At 37.9% G+C, this 25,584-nt stretch overlaps 1 protein-coding gene across 1 annotated transcript in view; it reads right to left on the reverse strand.

The window, feature by feature from the left end:
- gpc5a (glypican 5a) overlaps positions 1-25,584 on the reverse strand; it is a 119,611-nt gene that overhangs the window by 29,834 nt on the left and 64,193 nt on the right. The window contains exon 8 of the mRNA XM_044351974.1: positions 12,958-13,120. Coding sequence (XP_044207909.1) covers positions 12,958-13,120 — 163 coding nt within the window. The remainder of the gene's footprint in view (positions 1-12,957; positions 13,121-25,584) is intronic.

Genomic DNA, 25,584 nt, shown 5'->3' on the forward strand with positions numbered 1-25,584 from the left:
TGACACCGAGCTGATTATTAAAACACTTCGCACAGTGATGTGTGCTTGCCCTTTTCATGGTTCATTAACACAATGAGATGTCCTTCCACATGCAAGCCGCAGCTCATTAAGCCGGCCATTAAATCATGCGAGGTATGAGAAAATGATTGAAAAATGGGAATGTGCTGTTCAAGATAATGATAACTTACAGCGGTTAAAACACTTTGCTTAAAAAACACAAACACCTGGACGGGAAATGATAAAGAAAATGCAAGGTTTCTATTATGTTACAATAAAAATGTCATTATGTTTACCGTGGCAAATCAAAAAGCAATTGCATTTTATTTTTATCCAAGCAGTGCCAAGCAGCAATGGCATTCAAAGCACATACCCAAGGTGTGTGTCATCTGAAACAGAATCCAATCTGAGCTGTGACCATATGTTAATACACAGCAGATCTTAATCTGCATGCTTTCATTTCCATGCTTTGCAGCTTACTTGTGCGACAGGGTAAACAAATTCTTATTTGTAAACAAGCAGGGACAAATTCTTTATTTTTCCTGTCACTTGAACAAGGGCATAAAACAAAGAGAAAAAGCCCTGGAGTACTTGGAAAGTGGAAGGTAGTGTGATAATACAGTTTGTTATGTGATCTACAATCAATGTTATTGCTGATTGATTAGTGACAAGACATACTGTCAATCCCTTCACCTCAACAATATTTACAGGGGACGTATCATGCACATTTCAAGGTTTATATTTATATTCTGGGGCTCTACTGGAATATCTTTGCATGATTTAAAGCTCAAAAAACTTTATCTTAACTGACCCTTTATGCAGCCCCTCAGTTCTGCCTCCGTTTTAGCTTTAAGGCCGCCCTCCCAATGAGCCAACTCTGTCCTGATTGGCCAGCTTTCGGAAGCTGCCCCTCGGCAGACTTCTAGTGGCTCGGGTGGCTACATCAACAAACAGTAATAGTAGTATTTCACCTCTTTCTCTCGTTCTTCACTCAAAATGGAAACTTCTAAAATATATCTCTACATTTTTGAGCCCAAATCTGATCCAAAATGTGCTAGTGGACAAAGCAAACAACCCATGGAATAACCTTAACGATAACGACTGAGGAACTGACGGCCATTTGTTGGCATGCGCAAACAATCTGATGTCATCACAAGGAGGAAGTAGAGGTAACATTGCAAACTAAGTGTTCAAAGCAGCCTGAAGACTGGGCTTTTGACTTGCAGGTAGCATTTTTACATACATTCACCTCAAGGTTTGGACCTTTGACCATGTTTAACATAGACATGCAGCATTATAACAGTATATAAATAACAGAAAATCACAAAAAGCATATGTCCTCTTCAATGAAAAAGTGTAAATATAGATCCAGACTCAGACTTTCTAGGGCTTTTATGGCTTTACTGTGGTTTGATTAAAGCCTTCATTAAGGGATATATATTAAGATTAATATGCAATGTCAAATCTCATGAGTTTTAAATGTTAAACCATGTCAGTAACTACAATGGTAAGAGCCAACTGCAAGGATACAGAGCAGCTACACAGAGTATTTTTGTTTTGCTTACATTACCTTCCATACCTAATTTTAGTTTGATAAAAACAAGTATTTGATAACTCATTCACATTTATCATTTTCAAAAGTTGAAAGCAGGCTGAGTCGGAGAAAGGTGCACGATTAACCATATGAGTAAGATAAGCCCACACCAAACGGGGGAGGCATTCATGATGAGTCACAAGAGACTGCTTACATAAACTAATCCCACTGTGAAGCTAAAACCTTGAACGATCTGTGGATGAGTAGGAGGCAGTGGGGTTAATATGTTGTTTAAGGTAGTTTAGCAATCTTGGGCATGTCAAGGTAACCTATATTCAACTGAAAATTAAACCTTATTATAAAATACATTTCATGTAACACATGAAACAAATCAACCACAGGTTTTAAGTTACCAAGGAAACAAGCCCATACACAGGCTCATTCATAGATTAGAGGAACAGATTGAGTTTAAAATTGAATGACAAATGCCTTAATTTTTCTGATAAGGCTGATTTGAATATATGAATATATCCAAATATAGTTGAAGTCTGTAGAGAAGAGCTCCTACTGTTTGTGTTAAAGTTTTTCCTTTTTTTTCTGCATGTCTACAACAGAGGCTTCAAAGAGAAGCCGATCTTGGATAAGATTCAGAGCTCTCCACCACTAGTTAGCAGCAGAACTGCCAGTGGTATAATACAAAATATTACAGTATGTATGTTTAACCAATAACAATAAACTTGAACTAAGAGGTATGTATGTGAGGTATGTGAGGTCTAGTATGAAATATTTTCTCTCAAGATAAATCCATTATATACACATAGTGGTTTTTATTTGTTGCATTGGATTTTTGAAGATCTAAACTGTTTGGTACGGTATAAAAATGAAATTGATTGATACTTCCCAAGTATAACATACTACAACAATGTCTATCACTGTGGAACAAGATCAACTTTAGGCCAATGATGCCAGTTTTTTCTTCTTCCTCATAATGCAACTCTCTACATCATTATTGTAGTACAACTTTTGGTTAATTGTACATTGATTAAGATGCAACATGCACAAACAGGAAGGAAATTCCTAACTGTTAGACCTACCATTTTCCAAACGGAGTACATAAAGGACCAGTGCGTAGAATTTAGTGGGATCTAGTAGTGAGGTTGCAGATTGCATAGGAGAATCTTTGGTGGCCACGATACTCAAGAAAAACGTGAAAGGCCCTCTCTAGAGCCAGTGTTTGGTTTGTCTGTTCTGGGATACTGTAGAAACATGGTGGGGCAACATGGCGAACGAAAGTGTAATGAAAACACAACAATTCTTATTTTCAGGTGATTATACAGTAATTAATACATATTTATGAATATTATATTCCATTTCTGACAAGTCTGTTCTGCTACATGCCACTAAATTTTACACACTGCACCTTTAAGGTCACAGTGATGAATATAATCTCCATCCTGGCAAAGTTGAAATTCCTAATGGACAAATGTCAGTGACCTTTTTACCTGCAGTTGTAGAAATTTAATCAAAATACTCTGACAGAGATAAACTTTTCAGAAAAATGCTGAATTAGGACTTAATTCTCATTATCAAATCATTTGCTCCATAAGCTTTGGACCCTCATAATGGCAGATGGTGTCTTTTTCTGGCAATCTCTGGCAGCCACCTCATCCATCTGCAGATGACAGGAGCCATTTTATTAATGTACTCGTGAATGCTTCCTGTTTCATACAGTGTCCTTGATGCTAACCTTGACTGTCTCCAGCTGCAGTGGAGGGTGATGAACTTAAAATGTTAGAGTTTTCAGTTTCTTGACAAAAACTTTAATATCCTTTCTTTGCTTGTTCTACATCAGTTGTATATCTGACAACTGTATGTATTGATGTGACAATTCAGTATCTTGGATGTAGCTGTCCTGTGGCTGGTCTGTTATGTGGTCTTTCAACCCCTTCAGTTCCAATTATTCTCCCTCCATTTTCTCCCACCCAGCCACATTTTCCACTCCAAATGGCTTTCCAGAGTCATTACTGTAGATCCTCTTGTCATTCAGCTTGATGGCTTGCATGTAGAGGAGGTGACTGATGGTGACCCCACTCTTGAACCTGTGTCCACTCTTTAATGGTGTTCTGACTGAAGGGGTTAAAGAAGAAGAAGAAGTACTTTATTGATCCTCAAGGGGAGACTGATCCTCTGCATTTGACCCGTCCTATACACACAGACTAGGAGTAGTGGGCAGCCGCAGTGCAGTGCCCAGGGACCAACTCCAGTTCTTTTGCAAGTGCCTTGGTCAGAGGCACTGACAGGAGTATTAACCCTAACATGTCTTTGATGGTGGGAGGAAACCGGGGCACCGGGTGGAAACCCATGCAAACATGTGGAGAATATGCAAACTCCACACAGAAAGGACCTAGGATGGCTGGGGTTCGAACCTTTTTCCTGTGAGGCAACAGTGCTAACCACTGAGCCACCATGCTGTCTAAAGCCTTTGCAAACAAGCAGCGAGGACAGATGGCACAGTGAACGATAGTTACTTGTGTGATCAACTTTGAGAGCAGCTTTTAGTGACTTTCAACTTTGAGAGCATCTTTTAGTGGTTTTCTCCACAAGTCCATTGAGTTTCTGATGAAGTCTCTTAATGTCTTATTGACCTTGTATACTGCGAGACAGTCAAGTATCAGTGAGTGCTGCACTGAATCCTGGGCTTTGCAGTTTTTCATCCAGAATATGGATTGGCAATATGGTTTAAAGAAGACATATTGTGCTTTTTGTGATTTTCAGTTATCTTTATACGGTTATAATGTTGGATGTCTATGTGAAATGAAAAGTTCTTGAGAGGAATGTATGTAAAAATGATCCCTGTAAGACAAAAGCCTTCAGCCTTCAGCCACTTGCAAAGTTACCTCCTCCTTGTGATGACGTCAGATTGTTCGCACATGCCCACAAACGGCAATCTTTCATAGCCTTTGTTGCTAAGGTTGTTGCTAAGGTTTTCCACATGTTGTTGGCATTGTCCACTCGCATATTTTGGAACAGATTCAGGCTTGAACATGCATGGATGTATTTGAGAAGTTTCCATTTCGAGGAAAAAACAAGAAAAAGAGGTGAAATCCGACTACGACTGTTTGTTTATGAGAACAGAGTGGGCTCACCAGGAGGGGAGCCTTAAAGAGATTATAAAATGCAATATGTCCAGATGAAAAAAATCATAAACTGGTTAATCTGAATACATCTGAGTACAATGAACTGAGCACCACCGTCATGCAGAACACCAGAAAAGCCGGTTAGTTTTTGTAATTTGCTTGAAACCAATTCTCTGAATTTTGTATCATAATACAGTGGAAACTGCTTAAAGTGATCACATCTATCTGGGTCAAATTGATCACTATAAGAAAATTATTATCATTATTATTATTATTATAACCTTTTTGTTCCTTTATTTCTCATGCAGATTACCACCTAATCAACATTTGTATATATCTATTACATGAATATAAAGTAATGAAACGGACAGCTTCACTATTTACTGAATTTTATTGACTGTTTCAAAATACAGTACAGCTGTTTCAAATGCTTTTTGTTTCGCTGCTGCATTTATTGTGTCATTTTTGGCAGTTTGTCATAAGCTTCAAGGAGACTAAGTTTTTCATTGAGAGAAAATGATTTTCTTTTTCCCATCATGATTTCAATGTGCATACAGCACCAGCCTCAGGTAACCAGCTGGAAACAAACAGGTTGTGCGTTTACGCTGCGCAGGTGGGGGCCACAGAAACCTGTGGAGGGGCGCCGCAACGCCTGATAACGGTGCCGCAGCCACTAAGTACATACGTGTATCATATATGAGTAACGTAAAAAAAAAAAAAAAAAGCAAATTATTCAAACAGCATTTGTATAGGACTGATTCTGTCTCAAGCTTTTTGATTTATGTAAGTGGTTGATCACTGTAACCGTGACCACTATAAACAGTCTCCACTGTAATACAACATATCTGCCAGCTCTAGTTCAAACTGTGCTGAGATCGGTCCATCTCAACTTGTAGTCGTGCATTGACAGCTCTGTTTTCCAGCAGCTGCAGCTTTGGGCCTCTGGTGTTGTTTCCAGTCCCTTGCTGAGCTTTGCTAGTGTATTGACACACATGTCCCTTCAGCTTCAAAAAGATGATGCCTGACAGGAGTTTCCATGTTGAAGAGAGACAGGTTATTGGACAGTAGTTGGATGTTGCTGTTCCCTTGTGGGGATCTTTCATGATCAGCAATATCCTGCCTTGTGTTAAACAGGCAGGGTGGGAGTCTGCTGTTAGTAACTGGTTCATAGCAGCACTATTAGTTTCTACAACCAGTAGGTGTGGATCATTTTAGGACCCAATCATCCAGGCTCCTGCTCTGGATGATTGCAGTAGTCTGGCTTTGGGTGAATAAGCCACTGAGCGTCAGTGTTACGTGATTATTCTTTCACCCATAAATACATGCACATACTGGCCTGTAGGTTTATTCAGCATCAGTCCCAAATCTAATCAAAGCTGTATTTTAACATTAGCTGCTAGAGCTATAAGTACAGCATATTACATAACAGCTATAGCAGAGGGTCAAGAGACAGTAGCTCCTCAGCATCAATTAAATTAAATCAGTACATATGTAGGGAGAAAATACTGCCATTTGATATTGCACACATTACACGTTCACTAACCTCTCCCTACTTAAAATGGCATGAAGTACCTTTTAAATTATGACTTTTTACCTCCCAAATTCTGTGGATGAGAATGGGCCAGAGACTGACATTCAACATAACCTGACCTACAAACAAACAATCCTTCCTGTCTCCTGTGTTACATGACTGCTATTGTGGCTATAATAAAGGCTCATCATTTTTGCTTTTTACCAATTTTCATTGAAAAATGCCTTTTTTCAAACTAGGGGAGATTGGTATTTTCATCAGATTTTATTGGTTGATGTGATGATTTTATGTGTTTTGTCATGTTTTCAGCAAAGAATGTCCTCCTATTTGAGGGCATCTCAGAAGATGGTTAAATTTGTTGAAATTGAGGATAAAAATAGAGAGAAAACACAAATGAACTGCTAATCATGTACACAAAAAGTACACGGGCTAAGGGAAGGTGCAGAGGGTTGCGCAATTGATTGTATTTTTTCAATCAAATGTCATTCAGACTCTTGAATTGATATCCTTTCAACATATATATTTTCTATGTATCAGATATTTTAAAAATATTTTTCAAAATAAATAAGAATACATTGATATCGTATGTCATCAAAAACCAAAAATGATGAGCCCTTGCTATAATGTGAAGTGATGTGTGAAGTGTGAAGCGACACTGTGCATCACTGATTCCCAACCAGGGTTACATGTAACAGGGTACTTCTGCGGTTGCCAAGGGGTACTTGGAAAGATTGTGGAGTAGTAGTAGTAATAGTATTTGTGTTGAGGAGGAAAATTAACATTTATTTATATTTATACTTTGGTGTGAGACACACCTTCCACCAACATACGCAAGTCTCCACATATGGCAATGTAGAGTGCATGAAAACTAATTGGGCAGAGATGCTGAAGTAGCTGGCTAAAAGTAATGAATAAATATTTGAGCTTCTGCCACTTCAAGTGACAATTCAAGTATCACCATGGCTTGCATAAAAAATACGTAGATGTATATGTTTTAACAATATCCACTTTTATGTAATTAATAGTCTTAAATAACATCCACTTTAAAATGTATTCCTGATAGGTGGAGTCAATGAGCTCAACTTCAGGTGTATGTCAGACAAAAAAGGTTGACAACCATTGCTGTATATCATTATCATATTATTAGTGTTTTTAAGTCAGCTTTAAGAAATTACTTAATTAGTTACAACTGCTTGATTTTCTATTTTAAATAGTATTTATAAAGCATTTCAGTTTAAAACTACACTTTTTTCTAAACGTATAACAGTACAGTCTTCCTGAGACATGAAAGTCTTTGATGAATCATTTAGTTATTAATTAGTTCAGAGGGTTAATTTAATCGAGTGATAATCAGACAACCTTGGAGTCCACCCAGTGAGACTCACTGGTCAAAAGCTTATGAGACACACTGCTGTAAATGATTTCCATCCCATTATTACGGGAACAGAGGAGTGCAGGAGTCACAGCAGGTGACCTAATTTGATCTAACACTGTAATGAGGATAAAGATCTTTCTAATAGGCACAGCCAAGTATTACAGGGCCTGTTAGGAAAACTCCAAATGGCTCCCAGTGATAGGCCTATTACTGTATTTGTCCAACAAAGTGGCCTTGATGTAGTTCCCTATCTCTCAGGTCTCTCGTTATAGTTGAAATATATACAATACCGTAAATTATCACAGAAAATTGGTTTTGCAAAATGTGCACAGGTCCCCCTGTTGAATGCTGTTATGTCCATTATCACTTGACATTAGGTAGTGGAGGGGTTCTACATGCAACAGCTACATTCAGCACTCATTTACCACCACCCTGCGAGGGAGAGGCTCAGATAACATCAAATACTCTCCTGCTGAGACACTATTAATTAATAAGACTCATGCTTAAGGAGCCTTTCCCCTTTCCCTCATTGTGCTTGCTTGCTAGAAATCGATTTGTGTCTCTCCTGCTGCCACTGTGTCTGACAGATGTCTTTTTGCAGTACAACGCTCACGCTGCAAGCAGTCACAGTGTCTGCAGCTTAATCATGCCAGGCCAGATAAGAGGCCTAGAGCTGCCTGTTGGGGTTGGAGCATGAAAAAACCTCTTAGTTGTTCTCCACTGCAGGCATTGTTGACAGGTCACAGGATTGGATAAAGGGCAGTTGAGAAAAACCTCTATTTCTCCTCTTCTACTATTTATATGTTGTAATCGTGCAGGGACCTACATGTACGTTTGTGTGAAATCGGTTTGTGGTCTTTTCTAGGGAGGGAAATCTCGGTCGGTCGGCACACCACTTTGGTCAAGACAGAAATATTTGATGGAAACAACTATTGAATTGATTTTCATGGAATTTGGTACAGATATCCATAGTCTCCGAAGGATGAAGCCTAAGATAAGATGTTGAAAATGGTAAACATTATACCTTAAAATCAGCATGTTAGCATTGTCATTATGAGCGTGTTAGCATGCTGACTATGCAAATACAGCCTCACAGAGCTGCTAACATGGCTGTAGCTCTAAGTCTTGTTTGTTATCATCTCACAGCTGTGTACAGATTAATAAGCTACCTTATCCAGAATGGCAAAAGTGGATTTATTATATTTAAATCTGAGCCAGGCAAGGTTTTTATGTGATTAAACCAGGTTTGCAAATTTCTCATCAACCTCAATCATACAGTAGCACTACAGCAGAGAATCATCTCATCTCCACTTGAGACCCATCAGCTTCACCTTATCACCAAAATGAAATTCCAAATATTTCTCTTGTTGTCATTTGGCTGTGTAGTTTTCTAGTTAAGACCTTCAATTTGTGCTGTAAGGGTTAAAGTACATAGAAGCGGTTTAACCCTTTTACTCTTGCACAAAGCGAACACAACCACAGTCTGGACCACTACAGCTCCACTGATGTTGGATTATATTAGATCTTTTCTTGATTACTATTCCAATTATGTCAATTATAATTAGTAATTATAATACTGGTTTTACATTCACTGCAATAGGCTGCAACACACATCGATGTGATCTTATGCTAGTCTTGACAATGGGGTGCTAGTTCTCATCAGTGTTAAATGTTTGTTTCATGTAATTAGTGAGGAAAACAGTGTTGAATGTGTTGGTTTCTCGTGATTATAAGACTTTGTATGTGTGTTTAAGCATTTTGTAACTACCATTTTTGACAGGTGCTATGCAGAAAGTGCATGAAATATTCCAAATACTCTCTCGGGTATGTCTTAATTTCCTGACTTTTCTTTGGTTAGTGTTATCTGACGTGCTGTGTACGGTGCACCTCCATGTTGAACAAGGTGAAGTAAATCAATCTTTTTCTGTTTTTCCTACATGCTGTCAATAATTCTGTGGGTTTGCACAAACAGATCAGCCTAATCGTATTTTTACAAAAACAACGACTTGGTCAGCTCGATCAGCTATCTGGAGTGCAGTGCAGTAAATACTACCATCCTGCAAATGCTAAGCATTCAAATACTTTGAAATGTTTGAGAGGGATGAACTCACATTGTTTCTTCTTGTCACATACATATCATTCTCACACAACAGTAATTCTGCTTAATGAGGATAATCCCTTAAATCAGGCCTCTATTGTCACTATTGAGGTTATCCCATTTTATTTCCTTATCATGCTGATCTATCATCAGCATGTTCTTCTGATAAACATCAAAGACACAAAGAAGAGGGATAATGGATAATTGCAGGGGAAGAAATCAAATTAAATTATACATGGTGTTTAAGCTGTATCTGCCACGGTGCACTGGGGCATGCAATATCACTGTAGTCTATTTACTTTGATAGACTGGCACACTCACAGTCTCATAAATAATAAACTATAAATAATATTTATCCATTAGTCTAAGTTTAAAAAAAAAAAAAAAACATCATATAAACTCAGAAAACTACAGAAAATATCACAACACAAAACACAAGTTTGTCTCACTATTTTTTTAACATATCTCTCACTTTCCCTGTGAATTCACTTGTAAATAGTGTCATTTGTTTGTTTGTTGATCATGTGTTTTGTGAGATGTTATTATTACATTTATTTTTGTCTCACCATCATAGATCTTTTTTTACCTGTTTATGTGGTTGCATTTGTTTCTGCCTCTGTAGTTGTATTTAATATTTTACTTCTGTCTTTTTGGCTTTCTGTTTTGAGGTTTTGCACACAGACTGAAATAAAAACTAACCACATTCATTAATACTGTATCTCTACCACAGTGATTTAGCCTCATGGTAGCCAATTTATCAGCTTTGTGGCTACAGCAGACATAGTAGCTTTTCAGATTCCCAAACTGTATTTCTAGTTACAAGTTTCAAGTAACGAGTTTCTAATTACAGGTGTTTTGTATTTCTAGTTGGCCTGTTCATGGTTCTCTGAGAAATGGTCCGTTATTGTTTCATGTAGATCACAAAAAAGGCAACTTAACCAAATGAGCAGAGCACTTGTGATGTTGTCTGTCATTGTACTTCCTGTATAAAATGATCCAAATAAAGCCTAAAATTTTACATTACATGCTGAATCAAGGACCTGGAGTTTACCATCAGTGTGCATGGGGTTAGACTGCACATAGCATGATCTACATGGATTTGCAGCCTTGCTCTGCCAGTGGTCTGGCAGTCCTTGGTTTTGGTAACAAACAAGGAGAAACACAGGTTTCTACATTAAAAGGAAAGGATATTACATTGTACATTGCAAATTTCTCAAAACCCTTTAGTACAAAGTGAGTTAAATATAGGATATTGCACCACCGCACTTCGATTCTGATGGCAAGAATAGCATGCATGCCGGTATCTTTATTAAAGTGAATTAGTGATGAATCACCCTCATGTATGAATCATACATCAATAGTAGCCTAATTTTATGCATGATCCATGGTGATGAAGATACAGAAAAATAGAAATGGATGGCAAAAATAGCATACTGTGAGTATTTTAGAGACCCTCCAAAATTTCACAAATCATTTTTTCAGGGGAGTTCCTTGTTAAGAGGAGCCAAGCTTCTGCCTACATGGAACTACTCTATAGACACTAAAAAATGTGATCGCTCTTATTATTCTTTGGAGCCATTTTTTAACAAACTACCATGCCCAAACTGTTTGTGATATAAGGAACATGTCACCCAGCAATGGTGCGGCTCACTGATTTGTTTTTGATAGTATTTGGACAACAACGGAGGTCTACGGCACAGAGGAATACAATATATCAGACTTTGGATACACACACACTTGTTAGTAGATCCATTTATTGTTGGTTTGGCTCTGCACATGAGAATTGTTGACAATAAGAGAAACTTAGAAATATATAGAAAATTCCAAGCCTTTTCCTTTTAATTATAGGATTAATGTAACTTCTAACAGGTGTTTGTGCTCACTTCAACAACTCTCAACCATAAACTTTGCAATTCACAATAGCAGATACTAGAAGATTATTTGGAAATTTTTTTTTAAAGTTTTGACAAAATAAATAAAAATAATCCTTCGCCCACATAATCTGCTGTGCAGTAAAAATATTTAATGAAAGTGAAATGTGACAACACTGTAGCACACCGATTTGTCTGATGAAAATTATGCGAGCTTACTACATTAGCAGACCGGGTCTTGTGTGAAGGCAGTAACCAAGTCTTTATTAGTGACTAACATTCTCAAATCATTTGTCAAATGAGGGTTCAACACATGTTTATTAACCTGTATCATACACCAGTTAGTGTCTGAAAATGTTAGCCTTGTTACCTTTATTCACCTCCTCCAGGTTGACGAGTTGTTTTGTATTAAACCTGCTGGCCTGCTTTGTCCTTGGCATTCAATTTTTCCTAATTCATTTAATATCAATTAAATTAAAAAACATACCTACAGCAAACAGCCACTAAGAAAAAAAACTGAAAGTTGTTTTTGCAGAAATAATGAGAAAAAACTGCAGAATCCTGGAGGGACTGACCAGGGGTCTGGCTAAGGTGGGGAATCCTCTGTATTTGTGCTAGGGTCAGGCAGCAGGGGGCAGATACTTGACAGAGGTCACAGCAGACAGCGGGTCATAAATATAGGAGACAGGCTGATCTGGCCTATGACAAGGAAAGGGCGGCTCTACTGTAATGGGTAATAAATGTCAGAGCCTCCCTACAGCCTCAGATGAGCGATTGTTAAGAAGCTTCACTGATCCTGAGCTGCTAAAGCCTCGAGACAGACTGACAACCAGTAGAGGAAACATTTACACGGATAGAACGGCTTGTTTGGATGACGCCCCCTTCCTAGCTGTCGCCATAGGCAAAACGAGAGAGGTGATTAATCAGGTTGTTAGCATGTTTGATGGAGAGTAGAGGAGAAAGGAGAGGAGGAATCCATGTGCTGAGAAGAGAGGAGAGTGTGAAAGGTAGCAAAATGAAGAGGAGAGCTCCGACGCTGTGATTCATCAGGGGTTACTGATTCTCTGGGGAGCAATAATTTCTGAAGTAACAGGCCTTGATTGCAATAATGTCCCCATAGCAACTATTATCTTTAATGACTATTATTATGACTGTCATAAAATGGAGACTGGAGCAAGTGTTATTAAAATATGGTATTATGCAACTACACCTTTGAATGATCAAATCCTACTTTTCATTTTTAAATCCTGCGACTTTGAAAAGGTAGAAAAGGTAGAAAATGTTTAAGCACTGCAGCTAAAAAGTAAACAAGGTCTCCTTGGTGCAAAATATGGGCTCTTGAGCTATGTCTGCTGGGTGTTAAAATGATTAATTAGTTTAATGTTCAGTAAAATTACAAAAGGTTGAGACTTACATTTGGTGACTCTCTGGACTTTCCTCTTAACCTCGCCACCACCTGAACCACCACAACCATCCTCATCATCACAGTCCCCACTGTAACGTCCCTCTGCATCTCCACTTCCTGTTTCAATCTGGTCCAATGTCCCCAGTTTAGGAATGGATTTTCCTTGCAGCAGCTGGTTGTGAAAAACAGAAAACAGACATTTATAGATTTTTCACAGAAAAATACACAGATTTATTTAGGTGGATCAGTTTATGTTTCCACATATCAAAGGTTGGTGTGTTTACTGTTGCAAGAAGCATTATGTCCACATTATTTTTTTATCATATTCACATTTAATATTCACAGTAGGTTACAGTGAACAAGGTCCTCTCATGGCAAGGGCAGTTCCAAATATGCTTTCAGAATGAAGACAAAATGCAAAAGAGCTGCTGATTATACTACTAATCAACCACAGTCCTCTATATAAAAACAGTGGAAATGTGCAGCAAATGGCATATTTTAGTACAGGTTTCATCCCAGATTTTCCCTTTTCTGTTTTTTTTTTTTTTTTGTATATGATTTCAGATAGTTTAGTCCCCCTCCACTCAAAATGTGTTTTTCCTCTTGTTACTCCAGGTGGATGTTTGAACTTCACAGTGCAGAATGATGTACATGCAGAGTTTGACACTAGAAGGCTGTTTTCATATTCATCTGCTTAAAGTGGAAAGTTTCTCTATGTTCACCAAAAATCTGAGTTTAAGGCAAGCTACCAGCTATGAGCATGATTTGTGGTCCAGTATACAACTTACACAAGTGTGATGTGGAAACTTGAAGCCTTCAGTGTTCATACATTGAGAATATTTGCATATTCATAGATTCTGGACTTTTTAATGAGGGGAAAGCAGGAGATGTCATTTTAAGGATTTTAATGAGAAAACCATGTGGAAAAACCATATTAGACACATGTTAATATTCAAAGTAGGGCATTTTACATACATCTTAAAACATATCTGGAGAGAATCTATAATATTTAAAATACATAGTTTAATTCCTATGTTTTTGTTAATTCAGAAAAAAACAAAAATAATGACCCTGAAATATACACACTTGGCTGGTGAATATAAGTTAATTAAACTATGAGCATCAACAATTACCCTGAACGCAACCACCTACTGACTACACTTAAATGAATCCATACTATGAATAACATGTAGTTCACCCCACTCAGCCGCAGTGGCCTGTAGGGCATCTGAACTTTCTGCTGTATTGCTGTGCAGCAGAATCTCAATCAAATACTTTGTGAACTCAATGCCAGGGGAAATACATACACTAATTGGCACATTTAAATTCATGGTGCGTCATTGGAAACAAGAGAGAATGCTTTGTGTTGATCAGAAAAGTAGTGTCTACAGCCCAGGCTTCATAGTCCAGTAGGTAGATCGCTGCTCAAGGGCTCAGTATGTGAAGTTCAAAGGCTGTAACTCTGAACGCAGTTTACAGAGGAAACAGCATTTTGCAATACTTAGTGTGCACATGGGAGACAATATGCAACCTGAGGTTTTAGATTCACTTGTTTATAGTTTTCAAAAGAGATAAAAAGGTTTAGATATATGTTTACACGAGTCTGTGCATATCTATGTGAGTGAAAGTGCTGTTTTCTAGTGCACCAAATCTGCTGTTGAAAATAGTCCCTGACAAATGCAGTATTTTCTCCTGTTTAAGAAATGTTTACTAAAAACCACAGTGCACAGCTGTTTCCCCTACCATTGCCTTGGAGGGGAAGCCCACCCCACCAATGGGACACACCGTCCCTCCTAAAAGAAACAAATAAAAACAAATGTAACTTATACTAACAGGATAGCAGGAACGTGATAGGCTCGCACATGTTCATATGTGTGTTGCATAGACTATATATGGTGTGTTGTAATCAGGGCTGTAGTGGAGGCTAAACACACATAAACACTGTTTAGCTACTTCTCAAATTCAGAAATAGTGTTTACGCATCACTTCACAGCTGTTGGCTCAGACTGGCTCCCTACCGTAGTTTCTGTTGTAGCTTCTAGGAACGCTCGTTTTGTTTTCCGTTTGAACATTGTACAGATTGTATGAGACACGGCTGTTACTGTTAACATGGACTGAAAGTTTTCTTTTCCTAGGATGGTGACAGAATGTTCTGCGAAAACCTGCCCCTGTTTTGCCTCTGATTGCCTCTGACCCTGATATTCTTACCCTAACCATCTCACTCCTCATGCCTAAACCTAACCAACCTAACAAACCTAATCAATGAAGGCAATGAGTACTAACCATAGAATTCTTCGAGGCATTTAGTCCCAAACTGATAGAACCTATACCCACAATCTTATTATTATTAATTATTAATGTTATTATTTGTTATATGATGCCATAGAAAAATGTCGACGCCCAGGGTCTTTGGAGCAGAGACTCATAATTGCCTTGCCCAAACCAGGCAAGAATCCCAAACTTTGCAGCTCATACAGGCCTATTTCAATATTTCAACCCAGTAAATATTAAACTTTCTCTAAAATCTTTGCTCCACGACTTGAAAAGGTTCTTGCTGACATAATCAACATGGACCAAATAGGATTCATTCAGAATAAGTGATCAACTGACAATGTAAGAAGATTTTTCAACACAATCCATAGCTCAAAATCTGACCAAAACCCATGTTTTGTAGTGTCGCTTGACGCGGAAAAGGCATTTGACCGTGTTGAGTTGCAATACTTGTTTGAGACAAGTAATATATATAGTAATAAATTAATATAGCTCCCAAATTCGCCAACTTGATCAAATATATATATATATAAATCAATAAGGACATCTTGATCAGATTCGTTCTATGAAGCAGCACTAAACAGGGCTGTTGCCTTTCGCCTTTATTATTCGCCATTGCCATTGAATTGTTGGCGACAGCAATGAGGTCTAACCTGGCCATTCATGGGATACAAATTGGTGACTGCATCCACACTTTGTCTCTTTACGCAGATGATATATTGGCATGCCTCTCAAGTCCAGACGAATCTATCCCAGCTCTGATGGATACACTGACGGAATAGGCAATGGTAAAATTTCAGGCTACAAGATTAATATAAACAAGTGTAGTCATGCCTCTTAATGCCAAAGCTAATGTTCAATCTTCTGGTACCATGCTTCAGTGGAGCTCTAATCACATCAACTACTTAGGACTCAAAATTCCAAATGAGGTGCATAGAGGATTATAAGAGATAGAATGACTTACCTTTGTCTTTAATTGGGCGAATTAATGGCCTAAAAATGAATACATTGCCAAATACCTGTATGTTTTCCAGATGCTACCAATTCCAGTCCCTGAACTATTTTTCAAACAACTCAAGTCTTGTCTCACACAAGAGAAATGGAGAAACAAACCACCCAGGATAAAACTGACAGTACTACAAAGCCCTCTTGAAAAGGGTGGACTGGAAGTCCCTAATTTTGAGTACTTCTACTAGTCGGCACAAATTTGAGCAGAAACAAACCAATTGAAACAAATTGAACAACATCACCAAAATAAATTGAAATTGGAATCAGTACCATACATCAGCTCTTTAAATTCTCTCCTCGTTATAACAACAAACTCAATCACTATCCATACATTTAAGATTTGGCAACAACTTTGGAAGAAAACAGGTTATATTCAGTCTATTTATGACAAATCCCCTTTTCACATAAATCTCTCTTTACCTAAAGCCCTTAGAGATGGTATCACAAAACTAAGGTTTACAAAAGGTATCAAATCTTTTGGGAATTGTTTAAAGATAAAGCCCTTCAGACCTTTGAAGAGGTCTCCCCTCAGTACAGGCTACCCTGAACTCACTTTTTCAAAAACCTCCAGGTTAGGCGCCTTATCATCTCGGAACAAGGTGGCCTTCTACAATCATTAGAAGAGTTGCCTCTAGATAAACTTGTGTGTGACAAACAGGGAGTAAGAGGATTTATATCTTATATTTACTTGAGAATTTTTCAAACCATAGGATGGGAAGTGTTAGGAGTAAAATGCAAATGGCAAGAAAACCTTGAGTATAATTTTGAAGAAGTGCAATGGGAAAAACTGTGTATTGGTAGTCAGTATTTCTCTTTTAACACTGGACATAAAATTAAAAAATACAATCTCATTCATAAAATATTCTATAGCCCTAACAGGCTGCACAGAATAAAGCCTCAGTATTTCCAGTTCTGCCCAAGATGTAAAACTGGAATAGGAACACTGATACATACTGCATATGTTCTGGGCCTGCTATACTTAATGACATCACAGAAATAACCATCCCCACAGTACCAATAGTAACCCTACTGGGCGACAAATCTATGATAAAAGTCAATAAAAACAAACTCAAATTTATTAGGATTGCCCTTATCACAGCCAACAAATATATAGCCATGCAATGGAAAGATCCATCATCCACCTACATCTGCTATATAGACTAATGAATTAGTGTCATGTCTACCAAATGAACAGATAATGTATAACCTGAAGGGAAAGCATGGGGAATTTTAAAAGATTTGGGGTGGTTTCCTTACGTTTCTGGAGATAGAGTCCATAACATAGTACTCCTTTTATATTCAAATAAGTATTGAATCCAACTGTCATCTGTGGGTTAGACATGTTTGTTTTATAGTGGTTGTTGTTTTTTTCTTTTCTTTTTATCCCACTCTTTCAACTAAATTGATACACAAGGGCTGTTATTTATTCCCTCTCTGCAACTATCTTGTTTTATGTTTTTTTTGTTTTGTTTTTTTAAAATATTCTATACTGTTTATATTTATTCCTTTGTCTTTGAAAAGGCACATATGCTGAAGAAATTAGTGATCAACCTGAAGGGATGGTGGGATGGATGTGTGTGGATAATGTGGGGTGGGCGGAGGGCGAAGGGAGGGGTAGGATGGTTGATCTGGCATCTATGTGATTATATTTTTGTACATTGTTGCATTATTCAGCTCAAGGGCTGTTACAGTATGTTACAAAACCAATAAAGATAATGTTGAAAAAAAAAATCTGTAATCAAAGACTGGATCTGTGTAAACATCACACATTTTCAGTTCAGCTGTAAGTCATGGGAGTACAGACTTCTGAATTTTAAACAGACTTTCATGTCTTCATCCTCATGAGTCAGTACAATCTGCTTTCACATAAATTACACATGAGTTTAAAAGAAAACCTAAGCATGTTATTTTTGTTTGGTTTGGTTCTTACTAGCAGATGAAACGATTTGGACCAAACAGTAGTGAAGTAGAAAAACCTTGGTTTTCACAGCAAATTCATTTGTTCTGAAGCTGGGGAAACATTCATGTTTGACCAAATCTGTCAATCAGCAGGCAACTCAATTCCTTTACTCTTCAGGGCCAGGGGAGTAACTGCTCTGCATTTGATTGTATTGAACAGCTGTACTGCTCTTTCTGACACACAATGAAGGAAGCCTGAATAGCCAAACTGTGTTATTAGTCTCAGTTCTGTGAATGACATGGGGCTTTGTCTAACACTGGCTGTGAGACAGGTGCTCTGATTTCATTCAGTGCTTCTCCAGATGAGAAACTGCTCTGAGTGGGCACCCTTGGGGGAGGCCTCCGGCTGTTCTTTCAGTGTGGAGAGTTAGTGACAACCAAATAATACCAATTACTCTTTCCACAAACAAAACTGCCCATGCCATAATAAATCAAATCAAATCAAATCATCAAATCAATCTTATTTATATAGCACATTTCATGCAGTGGCTGCAGCCCAATGTGCTGCACATGACTGAAAGACAATGCGACAAAAACAAAAACAAACAGAGGTGACCAAAAGCAAAAAGAGTAAAATAGCAAATAAAAAATGAAGCAACAATAGATGAATAAAACAAATGATGAGGCACCTTAAGTAAAAGCCAAGCTAAAAAGATATGTCTTAAGATTTCTTTTAAAAATGTCCACAGAGGTGGAGGTCCTCAGATCCTCAGGCAGACTGGGCCACAGTGGCTAAAAGCTGTTTCCCTATGCGTAATAAACTGCACTACTACGTGCTTAGTATGAATTTTCTGAACATAGCGATTACTTACTAACTGGTCATTTTCTTTTCTTTTAAAACTTCCAATTAAGAGTTAACGCTACAGGAGATGAACAATACCTTTTCTGGAAATCCTTTCAGTTTGCTGTGTTAATTTACTGTAGCTGTTGTTTACTGCTGATGCAAATTCAAACACTTTCTCTATTTACTTCACACTAAAACACTTCTAATTGGAATTATTCAAAGTTAACTGAATTTCCTATATAAGTATTAAGAACACTAAAACTGAGATTTAGCAGTCAAACTCCTGTTTCCCTCTGTGTCTTATTGTCTTCCTTCTGTGTCTGTTGAAACTGTAAAGCCTTTTCTTGGAGATCTTAGTCTCCAGGGTGGCCTCCTCTCTGGCATCGGCACACCCTTGATTGGCCACTCTGACTGCCATTACTGCATTGAAGTAAACTGGGGGAGAGGGCACTGCTCTTGTACGTGGCAGCAGGTGTTAATCGGTGTGCTTATCCATGTACGTTTGAGTCATGATTGTGTTGACTTTGCTGATCATGGTCGGCTATATTGTGTCTTGAAGGGGACATATCATGCACATTTCCAGGACTATATTTATATTCTGGGGCTCTACTGGAATATCTTTGCATGATTTATAGTTAAGAAATTCCTTATTTATCTTATATTGGCCCTTCATGCGGCCTCAGTTCAGCCTCTGCCTGAAACAGACTGTTAGTGTGTCTTTAAGGCTGCCCTCCCGACGAGCCTACTCTGTTCTCATTGGCCAGCTTCCAGAGGCTGCCTCTCAGCAGACTTCTGGTGGTTCCAGGGGCTACATAAACAAAATATAGTAGCAGGATTTCACTTCTTTTTCTTGTTCTTTACTTGAAATGGAAAGACCTGAAATACATCCGAATCCGATCTTGAAAAATGCGAGTGGACAACATGAACAAACCTCAGCAATAAACATAGCAACAAAGACTACGGAAGAGACAGCTGTTTGTGGGTGAACATCATCACAGGGAGGAAGGAGGGGTAACATTGCAAACGCAGCATTCAGAGCAGGCTGAAGCCTGGACTTTTGACTTGCAGGGAGCATTTTACATTTTTAAGTTTTGGAACTTTGACCATGTTTAACATCCAACATCATAACAGTATATAAATGACAGAAAATGACAAAAAGCATAAAATGTCACCTTTAAATCTTTCTCTTGATTGACTCATTTTTGTTTTTAGTTTTCTTTTGTGGACTTTGCCAAGAGGTTCCAATTAGATCCTTGCACTGAGTGCAGCTTTCACTGAGGAATTATGGCAGTGACAATTTTACTGTCGAGAGGAATGGAGGAAAAGGGGAACATCTCTAAATTCCCGGAGTTAAGTAACTCTACCCTCCTGTCATACCTCGACTTGGGGAAAACTCTCAAACATGGCAGAATATAACAGAGAGGACGAGGATAGCAGGTAAAAAATGTGTGTTGATATAGTCTGTAGCATTCTAGTTAGCTTCTCTGTTAGATTATATGCTACTCTTTATTCTGCATACTGTCTTGCACAAATGATTTGCTCTTGTGCGTTTAGTCTGTAATCAGCATTACAAATTATCTACATAGCATGTGTAGCCACAGGCTTACAGCAGTTCAGAAGTGGCTTTCATTTACAAGTAACTTTAAAAAGCTCATCTAAATCACCCAAGTGCTGATCTCCCCTCGTAAAGTGTAAAGTAAATGCTCAGGCAAATGCCACAATGGTAGCCGTGGCAACTGCTGTGCAGTAAGTAAACATTTCATCAGCTGTCCGTTGGAGTTCCTGTTTGATCAATGGGAGGAAACACACTCAGTGGAGAAAACTGCTGAGTCTCTGCTGTTTGCTGTTAATAATAATGAGGATAAACAAGCAATGGTCACAGGAGGCAAGAGAGGAACCAACTGGAGAGAAGTGAAAATGAGGAAAATTGTTTAAAAATGAACAGTATTAGTGAAGTAGAACAGAAATACTAGGAAAAATAGTCACCATACAGCCCCAGTTCACAGCTCAAACTAACCGTTGGACATAAAATATGATATTTAGGTAGCGCTTTAATGCAGGCAGTCTGTCTCAATGTCTATCTCTTAGTCTCAAAAACATAAATCATTTAAAAAAGTCACTAATCAGAACAAAATAAAACACTATATTGTATATTTCCATTGTGCACTAATACACACAACACAACAAAGCAGCACTCTATGTACTGCCGACTAACATGATTTATAGATCCTATAATATGTTTAATTTAATTTCTTTCTTTGATTTAATTATTTATCATGTTGTTGTTTTTTTCTTGTGGATCTTATTCCTCTAGCATAAATATGTTTATTTATTTATTTATCTATTGATAATACTAATTTTCCTTATCATAACATTTGCTTATTTGAATGTTCTTGAAATCAGCTATTGCTTCTTTTGAGTTGTATATCTTTCTGTTTGGGACTTTTTTGATATTTACACACATGCTTGTCTTCCTAGTCTTTGTGCCACCTCCACTCCATACCCTAAAAAAACCCCAAAAATATCTCTCCTGTGGCCCAACTTATAAATTTTTAACTTCACTGCTGTACACGTCGCAACAGTAATACCAGCCTCTTCCTCAGGAAATCCCAACAAAGACTGTAGTTCATGAGGTCTCAAAAGATTTGGTATGGGAACCGATGCTTGGCTTAACTTTTGCTGTTGCACCATACAGAGAATTCTGACAAGGAGGATCACAGTATATAGTATGGCTGTTTTGACTGTAGAGGACTGGAAATGGCAGCAAAACACTATAAAAGCAGCATCAAAAAATTACTGGCACAGACCTGCTACGGCTCTATGATATCTTCATTACCTGGTGCATAAGGAAAGCCCAAAGCATCATCAAGGACACCAGTCATCCAGCCCACACACTATTCTCACTCCTGCCATCTGGAAAACGCTACCGGAGCATTAAATCACGCACCACCCGTTTCAGACAGTTTCTTCCCACAGGTAGACAGAATAATGAATAGTACCCACAGACACACATATGCACACACAGACACTAAAACTGTGCCTATGATGTGTAAAGTTTTGTTTATTGTATGTTTTCTGTGGTATTGCTTAATTATACCATCTATTGTATTTTTTATTTCTTCTCCAAGGTTGAAAGTGCCACAGTACAAGAACTTTATTGCATTTTTTAACACAGATGAACTTGATCTTGGCATCTGCCTCAGGAGTAAACAAACTGAGGCAGGTAAAAACAAAAAACAAACAAAAAAAAAAGAGTAATTAAACTTTAGTTTCAGGCTTTAATCGTCTTTGTTTGACCTCTGGATAATCATCAGAAAAATTCAACCATGTCATTATTTCAGCATTTTAAAAACACTGTCAGGAGAGGAACAGCATACAGCACAAAAGACAATGAAAAAACTCATTGTACTCCCATCTAATGTTTGAAATTTTCATCCAGCTTTCACTCCAGTTCATGACCTCAAGCTATTAATGCATGTACTTTAGCTACATCTACGTACAGTAATGGAACAAGGTTATGGCCATGTTACTCTGTATCTTTTAAATGTAAGGGTGTTATCACTATATTTATCCTGCCCACACAACTATTCAGTCTACATTTCCCACCACAGAAGAAAGCAGATCTTGTCCCAAAAAACTGCCAAGAATTCAGACTTTCAGATTTACAGTCAGTGACAACTAATAGCATACCATTTGTATAGTTAATTAAAATCTGCAGTGTACATTATGGCATTAGATGTGTAAAGTAATTTTCCTAAAGAGGTGCAGGGTGTCATGTGGCAAAACGAATCACACCTTCAGAGATCTAAGTGATGAATCGAGCACTGTGTGGATCTTTAAGCTCATTAGTATTCTCTTTGAACACGTTCTACCATCTGTAAATAGAGGGTGGAGGAGAGATCTTACAATGATCATATTTGCCAGTCAGAGGAGAAAAGTGTCAAGATGTGAGTCGGCTCCCAAGACACACGCTGTCATTTTCCATCTCCCTCACTGCAGCAGCAGCACTGACAGGGTGTTTATCCGGACCAAGTGCAGCAGCAGCAGCTTGGCAGCAGGTCAGTGAATGAGAGGCCAGTGCAGAAATTAGAATATAATGTGAGTTGTAGAATAACATTATCGTTCAAATCACAACTCAACAGTTGGAAAATTTCAAATATAATGCTGGAAATATTCTACATTTTTTGATTGTCAAGAAATCTCAGGAAAAGACCAAAATGAACAATTAATTTTTCCTACTAGCAAGTGTTGTTTGTGTAGCCAAAGCCTGATCCATATTCCTCTGTGCTAAAGAGATCCATTGTTGTCCAAAAACTATTAAAAACTCATCAGTGACACAGCATTTCACTGGGTGACATGAATGAATACATCGTCCTGCTGTCATAAATGCTCACTAGAACATCAAATGCGTATTAATCCGCAGCTGAAAATAGTCCTCAAGAAAAGCACCATTTTTAAAATGAAATATCGCTGACCTGTCTTCAGTAGGAGCTAGTGGGCTTTGGGGCTGAGAGCCACAGAAAGGGTAGGAAAGTCAGTAAATATTGTGTGGAATGGAATGGAATTTTTATGCCAATACGCATTTTATTAATCAAAAGTTAATAAAATGCATTTGGTAATAAACAAAATATGTTACTTTGTACATTTTGTCTGATATTGTGTTGCATTCTTCAATGTAATGTGTATGTGTAATTTTGCAATGTAATTTTCAGAGAAAATGTTATTAAAATGTATATATATATATATTAATCAGATGTGTTAATGCAATATTTATTAATTGCAATATTTATATTTATTGCAGTTGATCATAATCAGTTGTATTCATTTTCTACAAAGCGGATCATGCTGCTGTTGCTCAAACTGTATTTTAATCGTGGTTAAGCACATGCAATCATTTAAGATAAAGTTGTAATCTACAGGTATGCAGCTTGGCTGGATTTGTTTTTTAATGTTTTTATTTACTGTGGTTACTTTATGGGTACAATTAATGACATAATGAGTATAGGTTAAAAATTGAAAATTGTTATGCTGCAGGTTTTGTCTCCAATTATGCCTCCCTTGCACAGTCCCAATTTATCTGACTTTACAGATTCTTGGGATAGTGACAGGAATTAATCGAACAAGCTGAATTTGTTAGTCATGCTCAGCGGGTGTGGTGGTGTGTAAAATATCTCTTAAATCTAGAGAACAGGATAATGGTTATAACCAAAATTGTCTTTTCTATTTAACTGAACTTCTATAACTTCAGTCAGATGTTATAATGTTATATGCACATTTTGGAGCACAACAAATAAAATGTGAATATATCCTCAGTGTTAATCTTTTGGACTAAGAGGAGAGGGGTCATGAATAATTCACAAGCAAAACTGCTGGTCAACCACCACATCAATGACTGGTAAATAATTCAGCCCGTAGACTGGGTGAGGAGCTGCCTGCCCCTGATTATGATTGAGAGACACAGGGACAGGACCTACTTATAGATTCTTGATGGGTTTTACCACATCAAGAGGAGAGGACGGGCAAGGAGGAGAGGAGCCAACAAATAATTCATAGGAAAGAGCTGCTGATGAGCAAGATGATGAAATCCAGGGTTTGTACGCTCAGACTGCATGATGAATTTGTCAATAGCTGCATTGCTGTTTTGTGTTTTCCTGCAGTCTCGGCTATGGAATAGTAATGATACATTTCCATTTGGTTCTAGGGAAATTGGGAGTGGTTTCTGCACTTCAGTTAGTCAAGGTCAGGGGCGAAATAAATGGAAATAGCAAAGAACATTTCTGATATGTAGATGAAAAACATGAAAATCAACATTTGCATGGGCACATCACTGTTTTCCTCATAAAAATGCCCAACATTGGCGTCTTTAAAGGTAACAGAATTTCACCTTTTACCTTTCATCCATATTTCAATGTGTACTTCTCTCTTCCTCTCCAGACAACCTGCCATTCATGCATACATGCACTTAAAGGTAAGTTTCGTCATATTAATAAGGTGCACCAATAGTGATTTACAGAAGCATTTTACTGTGTAGCGTCCACCCAGATGTGCGCACAGCTACTCCTGTGTACAAAGGCATGAGTGTGTGCACTGGTATATGTAATTGATGTTTTTGCCAGCCATAAACTGAGCTGCCATTAACCCCCCACACATACACTCCCTTACACCTAGCTCTCCTCTACATCCTCTACATCCAATAAATTTAAATTTCAAAGAATCACCATTTAACTCTGGCTGCATTTTAAATCACAACTTTCTGAACATGACCCACATATCCTACTCAAGCCCCAGTTTTCATTGTCCCCGAATTACAGGAGATACCACTTTCTGAGACTCTGTGTTGTTTATTCTATTTAAAACATGCCTATGTGCCTCATGACATCAACGATCAATACCTTTAAGACAGCAGAGTAATAAAATAGGAGGGTTGAAAATTGGAGTTAAATGACAATTCAGGTCGTACACACTTACTGACACTTTTGCCATACTTCAGAAGCTAATGAGATGCCAATCAGAGGTATTTGCAAATCAAGTCCCAATGAGATGATAATGCAAACTAGACTCAAGGACTGTGAACACACAAGCTGTTAAATGAATCATGCCAGATGTACAATACA

The sequence above is a fragment of the Thunnus albacares genome, chromosome 1 (assembly GCF_914725855.1).
Source record: "Thunnus albacares chromosome 1, fThuAlb1.1, whole genome shotgun sequence".
NCBI lineage: Eukaryota > Metazoa > Chordata > Actinopteri > Scombriformes > Scombridae > Thunnus > Thunnus albacares.